The 18118-nt window shown below is 39.6% G+C and overlaps 1 protein-coding gene across 1 annotated transcript; it reads left to right on the forward strand.

Annotated features, from left to right (window-relative positions):
- The first annotated feature begins 9765 nt into the window (after positions 1-9765).
- LOC139723158 (uncharacterized) lies at positions 9766-13910 on the forward strand. The gene is made up of 2 exons (XM_071634419.1): positions 9766-12605; positions 13661-13910. The coding sequence occupies exons 1-2, from the start codon at positions 10042-10044 to the stop codon at positions 13863-13865; spliced, it is 2769 nt and encodes a 922-aa protein (XP_071490520.1). The 5' UTR covers positions 9766-10041; the 3' UTR covers positions 13866-13910.
- Positions 13911-18118: the final 4208 nt, after the last annotated feature.

The raw sequence follows: 18118 nt of genomic DNA on the forward strand, positions 1-18118 counted from the left end.
ACTTTATTACGATCGCTTTGTTTTACTTTGTTTTTGAATGTCTCAGCCATTTCAAACCCGATTTTCATTAAATCAACTTTGAATTCCTCTTAAAATGGTATGCTCTGTACTATATCATAAGTGTTTTCTTAGTATCTCGAAAAAAAGTTAAAGCCAAATTTTCATCTCCACCAATACTGCACTATCCCTTTAATACTACACCACATAGATAAATTGGACAAAGCATTATCTATGCTGCAATGTGATCTAGCAAAAATGTAACCGCCACTTGAAATTCAGATATCATTTCCTGCAGGACAAAGAACTGGCAATCAAAACCTTTTTCTTTTTTTTAATCTTTAATATAAATCTTACATTCACAGAGGAATTTTGTCTTCCAAAATATGACAAAGCCTCTTTCATTAACATTTGACTATACTTTCTGATGATGAATGTAGACCCCCAAAAATAAATAAACTATATCAAATACAAAGGCTTTCCTCACTCACTTTTTTCTCGGTAAATACATTGATTCTAAATTACCAGCTCTGCAGGGCATAAGGAAATAACAAACAGGATAACCACATAAATAAATTAAAACCATTCAAATTTCTCACATGAACTTTAACTTTTCTGATATTGCACATGGCTAGCCTAAATTATTCACAATTTAAGTAAAAAGTATGATCTACAAGTTTGGTCACATGACTTCATGATAGGGTCTTACGGTGTAGGACACAACCTTTCTGATTGATGTGTCAAATAGTAGTTTATGCATGATGAAATATCATCTCTAATTTCAGACACTGCAAACTCCCGTAGAAACTTACAGTACCGTAATAAAATAGTCTGGACTTGTTCTGCTTGAACACAACATTTGCATTATTTCAAAGATCAAATCCTAACATGACAATCTGTCATCTTCAGCTATGTTTACTTTAGTATTTTCCGTCTCAAAAAGATAGGGATTTTATTGAGACAGCTTTACTGTGACTTAGCTTCATTATCACTTAATCTACAAAACTAACAAAGTATGGCTTGCTCTAACCTGACATGATTACATTCCACACACATATTTGGCATTCTGAACTATACATCAGAGATTTGGCAAGGGCTCCCACGGATAAAACAAGAGAATCTGAGTAAGTGAATGTCACTGATAACATCTACACAAGTTGATTGCATGCTACCTTCATACATGTTTCATGGTGGATCATAATAACCTCTTACTGCATAGTTGCTGACTGCTGAAACCTCATATCAATACACAAATAGGGGGAACAAAAAGAAATAAAGACCAATCTTTGAAGAAATGAGGAACAGCAACTAACAAGTTTTTACCCTGACCTCTCATCAATATTGTACTACAATAAAATACCCACAACCTTAGTAGCAGCTGCTTAAAACATGCCAAAAATCTTTATACTATCACTACACATATATACTATAGACCTTCCAGGTTAGCCTTACACCTGAATATGTAAATTATCACATAGACTAAATACTTCAAATTTTACTCCTTTGAAAGTTATAAGCTCATCACAACCAGCCAACAGAAACACTATCAAAATGTCGATCTATACTAAATTTTGACAACAACAACAACAACAAAAATCTTTGCAAATTGTAGCATTTTGTCACCTTAATTACCAAACAATACAATTATTAAATTCTGGTCACTGTATTTCCTCATGTAATGACCACATTATTTAAGTGGGGGAAAACAAAAGATAAAACTGTCACACACACTTCTGACATTTACATACATCATATCTGAAGAGTATTCTTTCTGAGAGGGAGGTTGCAGTTGAGAAATATGGTTCCTGGTCTTGCGTTGCATGATCATACTGCCACTGAAGGCATACAGAGACAGAACTAAAAACTACTGAAATCTGTCAATTCTTGCTGCTCAATTCATAGCAAAAACAATATCATCATTGAAGAATATCATTAGTTTCCATGTTCTTCTACCAGAACTCTCAGTGCCTACCAAAGACATGTCTCTTTGAAACCATTACCAGAGCATAAATATACATGTACTAAAAGTAAACTATACAAAAGATGGTTTTTTTTTTATGTATGCAGATGATGTGGTTTTCATAGTGCCACATCACTTTGGCAAAGAAATTAAAGTTTGTACACTGTATATGGAATGGCTAGGTTAAAATTCAAAAAGACAAAGTAAACAAACAAACAAACAAACAGATGTGTGTGAATATGACAGCACTGTACACATATAAGAACATTGCATCATTTTAGCATTCTACAAACATCACAAGCAATGCTGCATACGAACAACTTCCCTCTACCTCTCATCACACTGCTACCTATGACATGAATTTCTACATGTGAATTTTTGAAGATGAACAATTGAATGTTTTAGATCCTATTACCCCATCAAAATACCTCTAGTACTCTTCTTTCTTCACACACTCGGTTAACAGTGAGGTACTCTTAGTTCTTAGAAAGAAAATTTCACTTCATAGAAAAGGCAGTTTCAGTCCATAAATTTCAAATAACTCACCACATAATATTCTCTTATAAAAATGAGGGGTAGCAGCTCAAAATTGATATATATCTTTCAGATGCAACATTTCATTTGACTTGTGATTTCAAGTTGGGGCAAATCATTTCAGACAACTTTGCATGTTGAGTAGTCAACATATGACGCATTTTTAGCCATATTTCATTCTTTGAAAGCATGTTGATAGATGACAAGATTCTGAGGAAATGCTGGCCAGTGGATGTGACTGTCGACTAAAAATATGTCTAGTAAGAAACCTCGGAACAAAGGCGTGGAAATATAATTACCTGTACACCCTGTAGTCAAATTTCGAAGTTCACTGGCTGAGGCATCGATGCCAACAAAAGCACATCTCAGAACCCTTAAGGCAGGGCTCGACACTAACGGTGGCCTGGTGGCCCAGGGCCACCCAAAATGAAAGTCGGGCTACCAAATTTCCAAAAAGGGCAAATTTGGTGGCCCGCCTCGGGCCACCAACATTTTTTGAAAAGTATGTCAATAAATTCGTAACTTTTTGCGCCGGAAATTAGCAGTTAAATTTGTTCAAAGGATGGATGAAAAGGACTGAATGAATGCCTGAGAGTGAGTGTTGCAAGTTTGTTGAAGTTTATTTATGAGTAGATATGTCCAACTTCTAATTCTTGCTATCATAAATCTTAAATATTTGACTCATTAAAAAAAAAGGACTTTTAATGTTTTTTATTGTTTTTTTTCGGGACACCACATTTTTCTCTCGGGCCACCAAAAATTTGAAATTTAGGATTTTGGTGGCCCCATCGGGCCACCAAACAAAAAAGTTAGTGTCGAGCCATGCTTAAGGAGTGCCTGTCTACTTTACCTGGTGTACTACAGATTGTCTTTCAATAAAAGTAGAATTTACCCTTTCACTGTCACATCATTAAAGTGTTCTTTATTTCTATGCAATACATTTTGAGTTGTATTACATGCTACTTTATGTTAAATGAAAGAAATAATAAACTAGCATAAAGAGATAATTCCCAGCAGAGAATTATGTTATGTACAGGTGTACTGCATTTTTTTTTAAAATTAAAGGTGTATCATGTGTAATATTAAATGTAATAAGTTATTAGATAGGAATGTGTTAAAAGACTGTATTTTAGTATGTTAAAGGGATGGTACAGTATTGGTGGAGATGAGAACAGGGACAAGGTCCTGATGCACACTCCTCAGAATGCTGGGCAGTTGTGCAGATAGGACACCCCCCCCCCCCCCCCCCCCCCCCCCCCCCCCCCCCCCGGTAGAATACCCGGAAATAAAATCTATATGGTCAAGATGCCCTTAATGGGGTATCTCACTGAGCGGCGAACATTTGCCAATGTAGGGAATTTGAGATTCGCCACTTTTCTGACGAATGTTTGCAAAAAATCAGGTTTCTTTTCTGCTATTAGCGACATTTAGCGACTTTTAGCAATGTTTAGCGACAGTTAGCAACACTTGAGTGAAAGTTTGCGATAGTGTTTGTGAAACACAGGTGTCGACTACTAGTGACTGTTAGCAAATGTTAGTAAAAGTTTTGCAAATATTAGCAACTGTTTGCCAACCCCTTCACAGAAATTTGAGGGAATGACTGTTCCCCAGTTGAAAGCTTTTCTGACTGAAAGAGGCATCCCCTGTCATGGTAAACGCAGGCCTGACCTAGCTAATATCAATCGCAGTGAAAGCAGCTGAAATGTATAGTGTCATTGAGCCATGTGACCGGGAGGAATCAGCGAAGAAGCGCCGTAGAGTGGCGGCGGCAGATGGCTCGGTGGTAGACTTGAACGGCAAAATTGTAACGTGGGAAGCTGACTTCAAAACACTACCAACGATCACCTGTGCTGATATTTTTGTTTTTTTTTACTGTTGAGTGTGAGTGGACTGCACAGAGACTAAAAAATTATGAAGGTGATGATGGCTATCGCATGTTTGTGGATCAACATGTGGAAATGTTGGAAGTTGGATCCATTCAGGGTGAAGGAGACTTTCTGTACATACGAGGGAAGGTCAAACCTGAAGAGAGACAGAGTGCACAGCGATATTTGACGTGGGTGATATGATCATCGGCAGGAGAGATCAAGTCAGGAGGGTGTGAATGTGTTGCAGTGCAAGTGTTAATTCAATACTTTGAACATACTTTGTCTGTCACGATTGGCCCATTAACCCCCAGATGTATTTGTTCAGGGGGTTTATATATCTTTGGGATTCTCTACACCCATTGGGGCTCCCTTGGGGATAAGGAGTACTTCATTATTTTGGACAACCAGGAAACTTCTCTCCAACAGACCAGACAAGTATACTCATGGCCATCCTCTGCATGTGAGGCAGAAAGTTGTATCATTCTATGAAGAAAATTCAGTGCCAAGTGCAGATGAGAAGCAAATCAAGAATGTCAATAGGATAGCTGATTTAGTGAGCGGGCACTGATTGGTTTTGAAATAATTCCACATTCATATAAGTTTGGTTATTTCATACCGAGTTGGTTATAGTTATCGTTTTTTGAGAGGTGCAGGGTAAATACCAAGAGAATAGTCCAGTGCTTGCCATTAAGTTTTTGTTATAGGTGGGTTTTTCTTGTTCAATATTTTCATTTGATATTTTTGGCTGCGGTTCATTCGATGAGAGGTATATGGGTGTAGGAGGAGTTAAGAATTTGTGATGGTCATTCAGTTCATGGTTTTGTAGTCCCATGAGGGATGCTTGTTCATTAGCTGACCAGGTGGCATTCCAACCTGAGCAGTTGTTTGCAGAGACCCATTTTATTGTGACATTTCCGCTCGACTCTTATTGTACTGGTATATTCGATCTGAGATTTAATCATGTGATACTTTGAAATAAAATATGTTTTCCACTATCATCTTTACAGATTACATGTGAGAGAAGTTCATGTGTGTTTATTAGCCAACACTCCTATCATCATTCCTGCCATCACAGAAACCATCAACTGTCATACATGCGGAACAGTCTTCTAACATTGGGCAAATCTGTATCGTCACAAGAGGATTTACCATCCATGTGATAAACATACTCATCACATGTGTGATATTTGCGGAAAGATATTCAATCGATGCGATAACCTGTTGAGGCATACAAAACTTCATGCCTCTGAGGTGGCGAAAGCAGGATGCCAGAAGTGTGAAGTCAAATTCTCTCAAAAGAATGATGTACAGCGTCACGGACATCCTGATCATCGCCCGGAGATGTACGTTTGCGAGATGTGCGAGAAAGAATTCACCCGGAGAGGCAATTTGCTTCCACACCAAAAAACTGACGATGGTGACAGCCGCAAGACTGAGGGCAGCAGGGTGACACCACCCCAAACAGATCTTTCTCTTCCAACCACAGACACCGACGATGATAACACACATTGCCTACTGAAGCAGATATCCTTGAAAAGCACCAGAAATTAATCAAAACTCATTCACAGACATCAAACAAGGTGTGACATCTTTTTAATTTTGAACTGCAATGCTTTGATGACTGTTACAAGTCATTTCTCCCCAATCTCTGTTCGTATTCATAATGCATAGCCATTGAGGTTATTTTTATGAGGTATATGTTGTTGTTATTGTCCCTATGTACTACATAGACCATTGGGGAATGATTAGCATTATTCTGTAGATGGAGATACTTAGCTTGCCCAGCACAGTGCTGCTCTTCACTGGCAGCCCCACACTTGAGTATTTCAGCAATGTGTTGTTGCTAGGCCAGATCTCTATACACAGGAATGTTCTATCCAGGTGTTGATAGCTCTCTTTTGTTAATCAGTGTAGCTTCAGATTTTTGAGCAGGGCATAACAATAGATCTTTGATAGCAGTAGGAAAATTTTTGTCATTTGAAGCTGAGATCTTGAAGAGGCAAGACCGTTATTTTGGAGTGTGTAGCAGCTGCAGCAGCTAGACTGCAGGGTCTGCTGGTTAACGGCTTGAGCCGACGAGATGAAGTCCGGTAACAGCAGCTTCCAGTCATCAGTCAAATTGTAAGTGAATAATTTCATTATGATATCCCTTTGTTCTTAAATATCACAGTTATTATTTGAAGCTGTACTCTGCTAAGGAGAAGTGGTCCTGGTAAATTGACGAGGTGTTTTATGTAAACAGCCTCAAATCTGTTTGAATTATGTATTGTATGTGATAATGTGTAATGCACGAAAGTTATCCCCCCCCCCCCCCCACTTCTGTTAATGAGATAGTTGAATTTGTAAGAAGACAGTAGATTATTTATAGTGGTTACTTAGGGGCCGTTCACAATTATCAACATTTTCACGAGCGTACAAACCATACGCTGGGGGGGAGGGGGTCAGCACCCGGCGTACGCTTTTCAAATTATAAAAAATGTCGATCCATACTCTCGCGCCCATCCCGTCTGAACACGGGCCCGGCCTCTCGTCTCGCTGGAAACTTTCCACGCTGACCGAATAGTTCGCGCACTCCATCAAAATCCCACAATTTCTCGCGGCATCGTTTCACTTTATGACCGAGAGATAGCTATCTTAGGCCCCCGCACACTACACGACTTTCGGTTAATACACGAATCACCGACTTTGGATCCGAAATGAAACAGCGAGTGAAGAATGCATAGTTACGCACCTTCTTCATGTTCAAGGTTGGTGAGTTGTGCCACCGAAAGTCGCGTAGTCGATATACGCGCGCATGCGATCTTTGGTATCTAGGTATATTATATTATTATGTAGAAAAATGTGCGCGTACGTACGTACGTGGAAACAATGTCAAAGATGGCGAACAATAGGGACAATAGACCTACTGACCCGGAAAATCTAACAGAATTCCTCCTTAAGCGAGGGTGCATTGTTCACAAAAATCCCGTTAACAAATATATGAACTTCATAAATGCTTTTGTGTTTGTGAATGAGCACCGGAAACGAGCAGATGCCGTGTTGGAAGGTCAAAAGTTGTGGCGCACTGCGTCTACGCAATGTGTTCTCTTCACTGAAGTTCTGGACAAAGCCCTGCTGAAGATGGAGCGTGTTAAAAATCAGAAGGGGACGATCAAATCGTTCTTCCAAGTCGTTCCAAAGGTAACTAATTTCAGTAAAATTTGAGATTCGTGTATAAATTGTTTTCTATTGGTATGTAGGCAGATTTTCTATCATATATTTTGATGGCAATTTGTATTTCAATGTTTACATGCCGAAGAATTACCCCGATTATGAAGCAGGCCTGAAGCAGGCTGTAGAGTGTGGGACTGGGAGTGCAACACGGACCGGTGGCCCAGCCGCCCGGCGCTACTGGCCGGCGGGCTCAGCCGGCGGTGCGGCTGGCTCAGCCCCGCTCAATTATTACTCTGCGCACAATTTTTAATGACTTTTGCCGCACTTTACGACCATTTTGAGGAAGTAAGAGATTTCATTTGAATTCATATTCCACCATCATAAATTGCATTAATGTAGAAAATATTCAGATACAAATTAAAATCAAACTATTTCTAGGAAAATTTGCCTACATATCTAGAATAGTCTAAGTAATAGATCAACCAGTAATGTCTACCGTTTACAGGGGAGAACTCGGGGCCCCCTGGCCTTGGTAAACTCGAAATTCAGTTCTCCTTCCTATTTCAAGAATAATCAACAGCTAATACCAAAATCCAGGAATAGTTTATGGGTTTTTGAAGCTGTTGATTGTTCTTGCAATAGCAAGAAAAACTTAATTTTATTGAGCTGAATGTTGTGGGGCCCAGTTCTCTCCCGTGTACATACGGTATAGATCTAGATCTAGATTTGTTTGAACAAGATTTGAAAGTTGGAAAAGGTGCCGCCGTGCACCACGGTGGCGTGTAGTGTGCACATATTGTCATCCTAGAAATTTTATGATTAGTCGCTGGGAGCTACCAGATCTCTTTTTCAAGAGAAGTAGAGATCTATTGTAATAAAAAATATCCCCACTTTCAGCCCCCATGATTATTGAACAAACAGGCATTATCGTGAAAATGTGACCAGGGACTACATACGGCACTGGCGGGCAATTCTTTCTGTGGCACAGATGAATACACAAAAATCTGAATAGAATGAGTCCTGTGCACGGCCAGTGCGCAATTCATAATGATGATATGTATATTTGTAGACAACCCCACCCTGGCAGCGAATCTCGCACAGCTCAATATTAAAATTGAGGGCAGCGATTTTTATGCTCGTCGATGCATTGGGGGTTCGAAACCAGCATTGTTGAATGTTTTTGCTCTGTGAGCAATGATTACATGTATGCTTTATTCCAACAAAAAATTAATGTGTTTTTAAGACATCAAATTTGAAGTACAAATGAAGTTGAAAGAGTCGTAGGAATTGTTGGCACAAACTCCTTGTAGTCCCTGGAGACCAGTAACACGATATAGCCAATAACTGCACATTTGATTTCGGGTATTTTTTTTTTCTTTTTGCTTTTCCTGCTTTATTTCAGGAAAGGAAGGGAACGTTATTCATGCATCCGTCTGCCACTCTGTCTGTCTGTCTGTCTGTCTGTCTGTCTCACAGAAACTTGAACCCACAGAGTACAAGACCACATCTCATTTGGAAATGAATATCAAATTGGCAACAAATATTTTCTAATTTCATTACAATTCAGTGAAACTTGATTTGTGTAGACAATATAAAAATATGAACACTTGGCAATCCTTTCCAATATATAAAGTTGCGAATTTGCACCTATAATAGTGATTTTGAATCTTTAAATGTTGCCAATTTTAAGGATTAGCAGCTTATGTTGCCTTTAAAAAATTCCTGCGAGCCATTCTAACATATGACTGTGACAAATGAGGGCTCATATTTTACAGAATATTTTTCTTTCTTTTGGTACATAATTCTTAATAATTTTTTAACATCTTGGTGTGGTCAAGTACTCAATATGTTTTTTTATAAAAAGGGGAATTAAACTCGGACATCTATCTGCATTCAATATATATATGCAGAAAAATTAGAGAAAGAAAATGGTGATTTTTTTTTTTATACATCAAAATCGGATATCTTTTCAAGTTATCAATTTTCAATGTTTTGCTATAAGAATTTGCGTTATGGCCACCTATGAGGATCCTTGATTTTGGCAACTCTCCTAATATCAGTGTATTAGAGTTTGGACAACTCTCCACACAGATTACCACTATTTTTCATTTTTATGAAAGGACAGAATAAGCAAGAATAAGAATAACAAGCAAGGGGGAAATGTATACTCTTGATTAAAAAAATTGTGAAAATATGTGTACAAAACGAATGGAGAGTTGTCCATATCACAGAAATTGGCTCAGTGGCCAACTCAAGGATCCCCTAGGTGGCCATTACGCAGATTTGGTAAAACTTTGAAAATTGATAACTATTGAATGGATTATCTGATATTGCTCAAACTTTCACCATTTTCTTTCTCTGATTTTTCTGCATATAATAAAAATGCACATAGGTGGGTTTAATTCCGCTTTAACCTTGGTCATAACTTTTGAATGTGAGCAGATATGGCTTTCATATTGTATATGACCAGCAGCAAGACCTTGCACATTATACCAAAACTTTTTTTTTTACTTTTGACCCTTGACCTTGATGTTTGACCCACTTTCAAAAACTAACATTGAACATGATTTGTCTTTATTTCAGGCAGCAACTGTGGATCAAGATTTGCATGACAATGGCCAGCCAGAAAAAGAGCCAGTTCTTGTGACAGTTCAGGTGCCAGAGGAAACGGTTGGTTCTTCTCAGATGAATACAAGCACAGTTCAAAATCACATTTTGGATGGACAAATAACTGCTGTATCATTCCTCTGTCAAAAATTGAAAATCTCTTCAACGGAACTACTCACTGAGGACGTGAAATCTCATCCAGAATTTATGAGAGCTCTGACGTCAGTGTCGGCTTCAGCTATAGATTATTTCCCTCTAGTTGCTTCGTGGCAGAAACAGCAAATTTTTGTGAAGAAAGGTTCTGTTGTTTCACAAAGGCAGCAGAAGGCAGAGTCCAGTATCAGTGAACTGTCGCACCATTTGACACAGCTTGCGCAACTAAAAGTAGTAAGCGGGAATCTTGGTCTCCAGCTTAAGTCCTGTCAGCAGAAACTGACGAAAATGCTGGAAATGCTTCCTGTTCTGTTCAATGCAAAGACTGCCCTAGAAACAGCAATTGACAGTCTGCAGGCTAGTGTTCGAGCACAGAATGCCAGGAGGTTCAATCGGCTGACGGGCAACTCTGAATATAAACTGCTTGCCGGGAATTCTCTAGGCCTTAGTTGGGAGAAAGCTGTAGAGAAAATTACCGAAATGGAATCCAATGGGGACAAAAGTCTCTTCGATCCACTGAATGCTATGCAGTTGTACTCATTCCCTAGCCTAAAGGACATGTGCCATCGCTCTGACATGCTGGGGATACCAGGCCATGTTTTAGCTGAACATTTCAAGTTGACAGACGACAAACTCAAGAATGCTGTTGATGAACTCTTGGATATGTTTCCATTGCTGTGTGTTGCCAGAGGGGGACATTACGTTCTTCTAGACTATGTTGAGTTGGTATTCAGACCCAATCTTGTGTATGAGGTCCTAACCCTGGATTCTGTTGATAAGACCGAGGACTTGCCAAGCACGCAGCAGTCAGATAATGGTTCAGAAGATGGCATTTTTTTCTATCAGAAATCAGGACAAACACCACTGCAAGAAAAGTACCCACAGCTGCTTGATGTGATGATGAACTTTGTACAGCTACATGGTTTTGGTGCACACATACGCAGGCGAACTGGGACTGCAACCTCCTGTGGAGTCACCCTCGATGATGTCCGCAAACACCTTCTGGAAAATGTGGAGGGGTTGGATACTATATCGCGGACGAAAGTGTACTACTTGATGAAGCCTGCAAGAGTCAACTCAAGGGAAGCTGCCAGACACAAGGACGCACTTGATATACGTGTTGGGACGAAGTCATGTGATGTCAGCAAAGACAATCCAAATGCACATGAATATTTTGCCACTGTCTCGAACGTGCGACAGATGTGTGCAATGTATCCAGATGAATGTGTAGCATTTTCATGTGACAGCAAGGCCAAGATCCATATTGGAGGACAAGCTGTGTCCAGATACCACCAGCTGAGAACATTTTTTCCTGGCGATGATACCCCACACTATGCTGACCATGATTTTCCAGTCCCTGGCTATCTAATCGAACCTGATGGCTACCTGCAACTTCAGATGAAAGAGGCTGAAGCCCCAAGCACTAAGGACAAATGTGGCAGAGATGTGGTGGAAGTCCCTTCCACTGGTCCCCTCTGGGTTTTCAATCGGACTGTGAAAAACACTTCCACAACTATCGAAGACCATATGAATGATCTGAAAGTGATAATGAAGGACAATCCCAGTCTAGACAAGCCCATCTTGGTACTTGTAACTGACGGCGGCCCAGATTGGACACCTAAAACGAATCTGAATGAATTCTTCCTTGGTAAGCTTTGGAAGGAGGGAAAGTATGACATGTTGATCAGTACGTGCATGCCAGCTGGTCTCTCTCGCTACAATCCAATTGAGCACCTCTGGTCTCCATTGTCGAAGTTTCTGGCAGGTGTGTCTCTCCCGGCATGCCTGCCAGGTGAGACGGTTCCACCTGCTCTTCAGAGTATTTCACCTGACGAGAAGTTGGAAAAGGAGACAATTGTGTTCGAAAATGCTCTGAACCGTCTGAACATGTACTGGGATGGGAGAGTCCACGATGGATTCAGGATCACTTCTAAAGCTGTGTTACCCAACGCAGGTGATGAAAATGGGACATACACTGTTGTTCGGAACATGTTCCACTCCAGTCTACGTGGAATCCGGGAGTCTTCAGATTTGTCTGAGGCCCATGATGAGTGGAAGTACATCTCTGCGCATATGGACAGGAGAAGTGGCTTTGTGTGCTTCCGCAAGGGCAGTTGTGGAGAAAGCACATGTAAGTGCATGGAAGATGGAGTCCGGGCTTCAAAAGTGTGGAAGATGCCAAGTGGTGACAAATGGCTGTTCCCTCCAATAACCCCTGACCCTGAACACCCAGGCCATTACAAGACACTCCGCCAGCTGGAAAGATCGTTGGCCTTCAGTAGTCCAGATCAGCACTTGAAGAACTTTGAAGCTCGCAGCTGCACTCACTGCAGGTATGATTATTGTGCTGCATATAATTTCTAATAAATTTTTTTCTTTACTTACTACTGTTTAATGTCATATGCAGTGTGAATAAAAGACACTGTATATGATATCAGTGATCTATAGTTCATTTTTGAATAGGTTTCTCAGCACACCACTAGTTTTATTTTCTCTGCACTGGTGTGTTTTCACAGAACACAGAAGTCTATACAATCTTGAAATATGGACTAAAGTTCCTAGTTAGTTGCTCATTCAAGTTCATTTCAAGTTCATTTCAAGTTAATTTTTCCACAAATCAAAATATAAACACAATATGAAATATTAAACACAATTATACAAGTATTCATTATCTTTCATATTCTCCATTTATTTGTTGCTCATTTTCATTTCAAGTACATTTTCCACAAATTGAAATTACACAATACAGAATAATATAATTATACATGTATTCAATATCTTTCATATTCTCAATTTATTTGTTGCTCATTTATTCATTTCGAGTTCATTTTTCCACAAGTTAAAATTACACAATTCAAAACAATATAATTATACTGTACATGTATTCAATATCTTTCATATTCTCCATTTTTTGTTGTTGCTCATTCATTTCCTTTTTATATTTGGAATAAAAATTGAATTGCTACTGATACAATACATGCATAGACCATTGGACAACAGGGGCGAAAGAGTTTTAAAAAATCAAAGCAATAATAAACTCTATGTGTTTAATATAGCCCAGCCATCACAGAAGAGATTTGCCCTGAAATACATGAACATAGTACAGAACTGTGTGGTTGCTCTACATTTTAAAATAAACCCAGTGGGCTACCACATTTTGGAAATCAGTAACCTACACTGTGACTGAAGAATATGTTGTTGCAGATATATATAATTTTATAATAGTGACTTTTTCATCCTAGCTGTGGCTATTCAAATTATTACACTTCTATCTCCCAGCAGTGTATTAATTGCCCCATGGGCACATTATTTCTGCATATTTCTGCCCTCCTGATCTTGTGCTCTAAATACAGAAACTAATGTGGCCTTCTCTTTCCTTTACTTTCAGATACATTTTCACCAGCAAAGCCGATGAAGAGAAGCACACCAAATTGATCCACGGTGGAGTACGTGCTTTGAGGGATGCCAATCAGGACAAGGCCAGCCACAGATGCCCAGTGTGTGACCAGAAGTATCCCACTCGGTATCGACTGCTGAAGCACCAGGATGAGGAGGGACACAAACTGAAGAAAGGCAGACCAAGCAAGAACTAAGGAGGGAAACAAACTGGAAAAAAAAACAGACCAAGCAAGAACTGAACACAGTGAAAATAAAGCTACGGTCACAAATGGCCCTGCGAACGCCATACGAATGATTTTTGTCCCATTGTGGCTGTACAAATTAGTCCTTCGTACGGCGTTCGCAAGGACCTTTGTGACCGTAGCTATAAAATGTGGGGGAAAAAATCAACATTTTCTTCGTACACTTTTGGGGGGGAGGGGGGGGGTCTTGAAAAGTGTATGGTTTGTACACTTGTGAAAATGTTGATAATTGTGAATGACCCCTTAGCGTCCCTGGTCAGTGACGGGGCATTAATCTGCACATTACTTGAATATGAGACTGTTCTGAAGCAAATAATTTTCACACAACAGTAGATATATAATGAACTCTTAAATGAATCCCACAAGGATTGGAACAATCATCCCTCAGCATTCCCACTGATTCCCACTGATCGGTTACTAGCCATCCCCTTTAAGTATCGAAGATATGATGGCTTACTTACAAATTGCGGTGTACTGGTAGTTTCTTGAAAAACTTGCCAACTTCAGCATCTTGGCGTTCGCGTCCTATAATTTTTCCGAGCATCACGATCGAGATTTATGAAATCAGGTTTCCACGATCGATAAAATTCTCAGAGTTTTCGAAGCCATCACACCTTCTATCTTCTATTTGGGGGGGTACCAGAAGGTGCAGAAAAAGGAGCTCACGGCTGTATACAGTTCGTAGAAGACCTCTTTGCCGGCGCTGTCGGCCCGATGGCTGTTCAGCACACCCATCGCTCTGGCCAGCCACCAGCAGCTGCTGAAAACGGTCAGAGGAAACCCCGCCAAATCCATGTTGGATTTGCAACATACAGGGAAAAGGAAACAGCTTGAAGAAAGCTGATCGAAGTATTCAAGGAAAAAGCTGATGGAGCAAAGATGTATGTAGCAGATGATTACAGCAAGAGAGTTCAGGAGATGAGGAGGAAGAATCTGCCAAAGCTTAACTGAACTGAGAGGGAGGGGCATCAAAGCATTCTTCGTCTATCCGGCTACAATCAAAATCAGGGATGCCAACGGCCGACTGACAAGCCCGCAGGATTAAATGTTACACCTAGGGACATGATCACGGAGGCTTATTCCTTGACTGAGGAAACTGGTCAACGAATTATACAGGTTTTTCACTCTTGCTATATGAGCAATATTTAGTCAGATGTTCAAGTAACTGACTGTACAGAGCTCTCCCGATAAATGGACCCTTATGTTCACGTATATGCCATCGTTTTTTTACCCCTTACTGCCAATATTTCTTGCTTGCCTTTTTTCTCTCTACTTCTCTACCTAATTCCTTTTTGGTCACTGTCACACTTCAGTGTTCGCTCATTGGTTCAAATGCTTATTTACATGTATATTTATGTGTTAATGACTCATTGGTATTTTCTTTTGCATTTGTAGTTTTCATAATACCTTCAGCATGCTCAGTAAGAAGTTTTTCATTTGGAAACAACATTTTTTTATTGAAGAATGGTACACAATGTCTCTCAAAATAACTACTTTTCATTGTAGAGGGCTTCAAGATCGATTCAAATGAAAGAAGATATCTAAGTTTTTACACCAAAGAAAGGATGACATAATTTTACTCCAGGAAACTCACTCTGTTGATGAAAACTTGCAAATGTGGACATCAGAATGCGGTGGGAAAATGTATATAAATAGTGCCACCTCCAATTCTAGAGGCGTAGCAATTTTGTTTAAACCTGGATTAAATATTGCAATATCCCATGTTCATTCTGACGAAAATGGTAGAGTTCTTATTTTAGATGTACTAGTGGAAAAATTGATGTTAAAGTAAGTAATTGTCTATGCCCCTCATCAGGATGATCCAGATTTTTCTTTTTTTAAGATTTATTTGCTAATATTGATGATAGTAATCAATCCAATGTTATTCTAGGTGGCAATTTGAATTTAGCTATGGGTCCCTTGGATTACCGGGGATCTCGCACTCAACATGGTAACTTAAGATCAAGAAATAACTCATATCTGGCAGATGAATATAATTTAAATGACATGTGGCGTTTAATGCACCCCACAGACAGGGTATTTACAAGACATCAACAAAATCCCTTAGCCCTTTCAAGGCTTGACTATATATTTGTGTCAAACAATATTTTGGCAAATGTTTTGAGTAGCACAATATCCCATGGATTGGCATCAGATCACTCAGTTGTCACTATAGACTTATCTATTGGAGTTCCTAAGAGGGGCAGGGGATACTGGAAATTGAACTGTTATTTACTTCAGAGAGATGCTGATTTTATTAAGTACATTAAGGTTAAGATTGAGGAATTTAAGAAGGATCGCGCTAAATCATCTTGTAACCCCCATGTAATTTGGGACTCTTTCAAAAGTACTATAGTAGGTTATTGCATGGAATATTTGGCTCGGAAAAAGATAGAGCGAATCAAGGAAAAAAGAAAATTAGAAGATGAAATTGAAGTTTTTAGGCAGAGGCTGAATAAGTCACAAAAAGGCTCAGAGTGTGCTGAATTAATTCAAGCATGAGATAATCTAGGAAAAAAGTTGGAAGACATTCTATGATCTAGAAACGGCTTGTGCTATAGTTAGATCTCGAGTAAGGTGGGCTGAGGAAGGTGAGAAAAGCACCAAATTTTTCTGTAATTTAGAAAAGAGACATGCAGAAAAGAAAAATATTTTTATGTTGAAAAATACAGATGATTCTCTAATAGTGAACCCAAAGAATATCATGGAAGAATTAGAATCAAGAGGAGGCAGAAATATGCAGAGAAAAAGACTCAAGATAGATCAAGTTATGGAGAGCAAAAGGACACTTGGTTTTCGACAAAGAATGCCCAACACAAGGCTGTCTCAAGGTCATGGAAAGTTCTCCCTCAGTGCCCAGAAATATTTGCTGAAGTATTATCTTCAGTTGTAACAAAATCAACCCCTAGAAAGAAAGCTGCCTTGAAGAAACAATGTATCATGAGCCCGAAGTCAAAGAAAGCTCTTCAGCATTACAAAAAATACTCTGTGAAAGAAGTACTATAATCAAAGTGATCAGGAAAAAGCGGTCCAAGCAGTACATGATGCTCAGAAAACTACTCCATGAGGCTACTGTTGCCAAAAAGCGCATACAGAAGGCGGCAGCAAGAAAACATCTTGGCCTCAGCTGGGACTTCTTGTCCATGCAGACTAAGCTGCCTAATACCATAAAGACAAGGGGTAACGCAATGAAGGAAGACACCAAGAATACTATAAAGGCTTTCTTCTGCCGCATCGACATTTCGAGGGAACTCCCATATAGAGCACAAAAGTCGGCATCAAAACGTGTCCCTGAGTGCTCGTTGAAGAAGGCCTACCAGATCTTCAAGGAAGAAAACCCCTCAACAAAAGTTGCCTTTTCAACATTCTGCAAACTCAAACCAATGAATGTGAAAACCATGGCAACCACCAAACTCGTGCAGTGCCTGTGTGAGTACTGCATGAATGTGAAGTTTCTTCTTGATAGTCTAGGGAAAAAGGAACACAACCTCAAGTTAAAAGGCAAGTACGATGCTGTGGCTGAAACCCTGTGCCCACATACACGTGCTTTCCCTAGCAAACAATGTCTGAACAGAACGTGTGATGTATGTGGTGTCAGGAAACTCCATGAGAAACTCAGGCCTTTTCTGGAAACACACGGGGATGAAGACAGCAAGTGGAAGATAGAGGTCACAAGAGCAATCATGAGACAGTGGCTAACAGCAAATGCATTGAAGTAAAATGATGTGTTTAGTTTTATGGCACCTTAGTATCCGTGCATTGTTTGTTTATTGTTTGTTTACATATTGAATAATATTCTTGCATTACTGATGCTTATATTATCCACACACAGTCGCAGATAGACTGGAAAGTCGTTTTAAATGAGATAGCATGCCATAAATTGTCCCTTAAATTTTTAGACTTGCTACGTATGTTTTTATGCGACTTCTTTGTTTGCTCAGTCCTTCCAACGTCAACATTCAAGACATAATCGCGACTCTACAAAGACGGGTGAATCCTGATGGCCGCATCAAAGTAAGCCTCTTCAGAGGCGATCCCTATTCAGGTGCACGCAGGTCCCTTAGCTGTCCTACATCGGACCCACATGGCATCGTGGATGTCATATTCCAACCAACATCAACATCCAAGACATAATCGCGACTCTACAAAGTCGGGTGAATCATGATGGCCACATCAAAGTAAGCGTCTTCAGAGGCGATCCCTTT

This window comes from Diadema antillarum, unplaced genomic scaffold (genome assembly GCF_040938485.1).
Source record: "Diadema antillarum isolate AM-2024a unplaced genomic scaffold, OU_Dant_1.0 scf00000182, whole genome shotgun sequence".
Classification (NCBI taxonomy): domain Eukaryota; kingdom Metazoa; phylum Echinodermata; class Echinoidea; order Diadematoida; family Diadematidae; genus Diadema; species Diadema antillarum.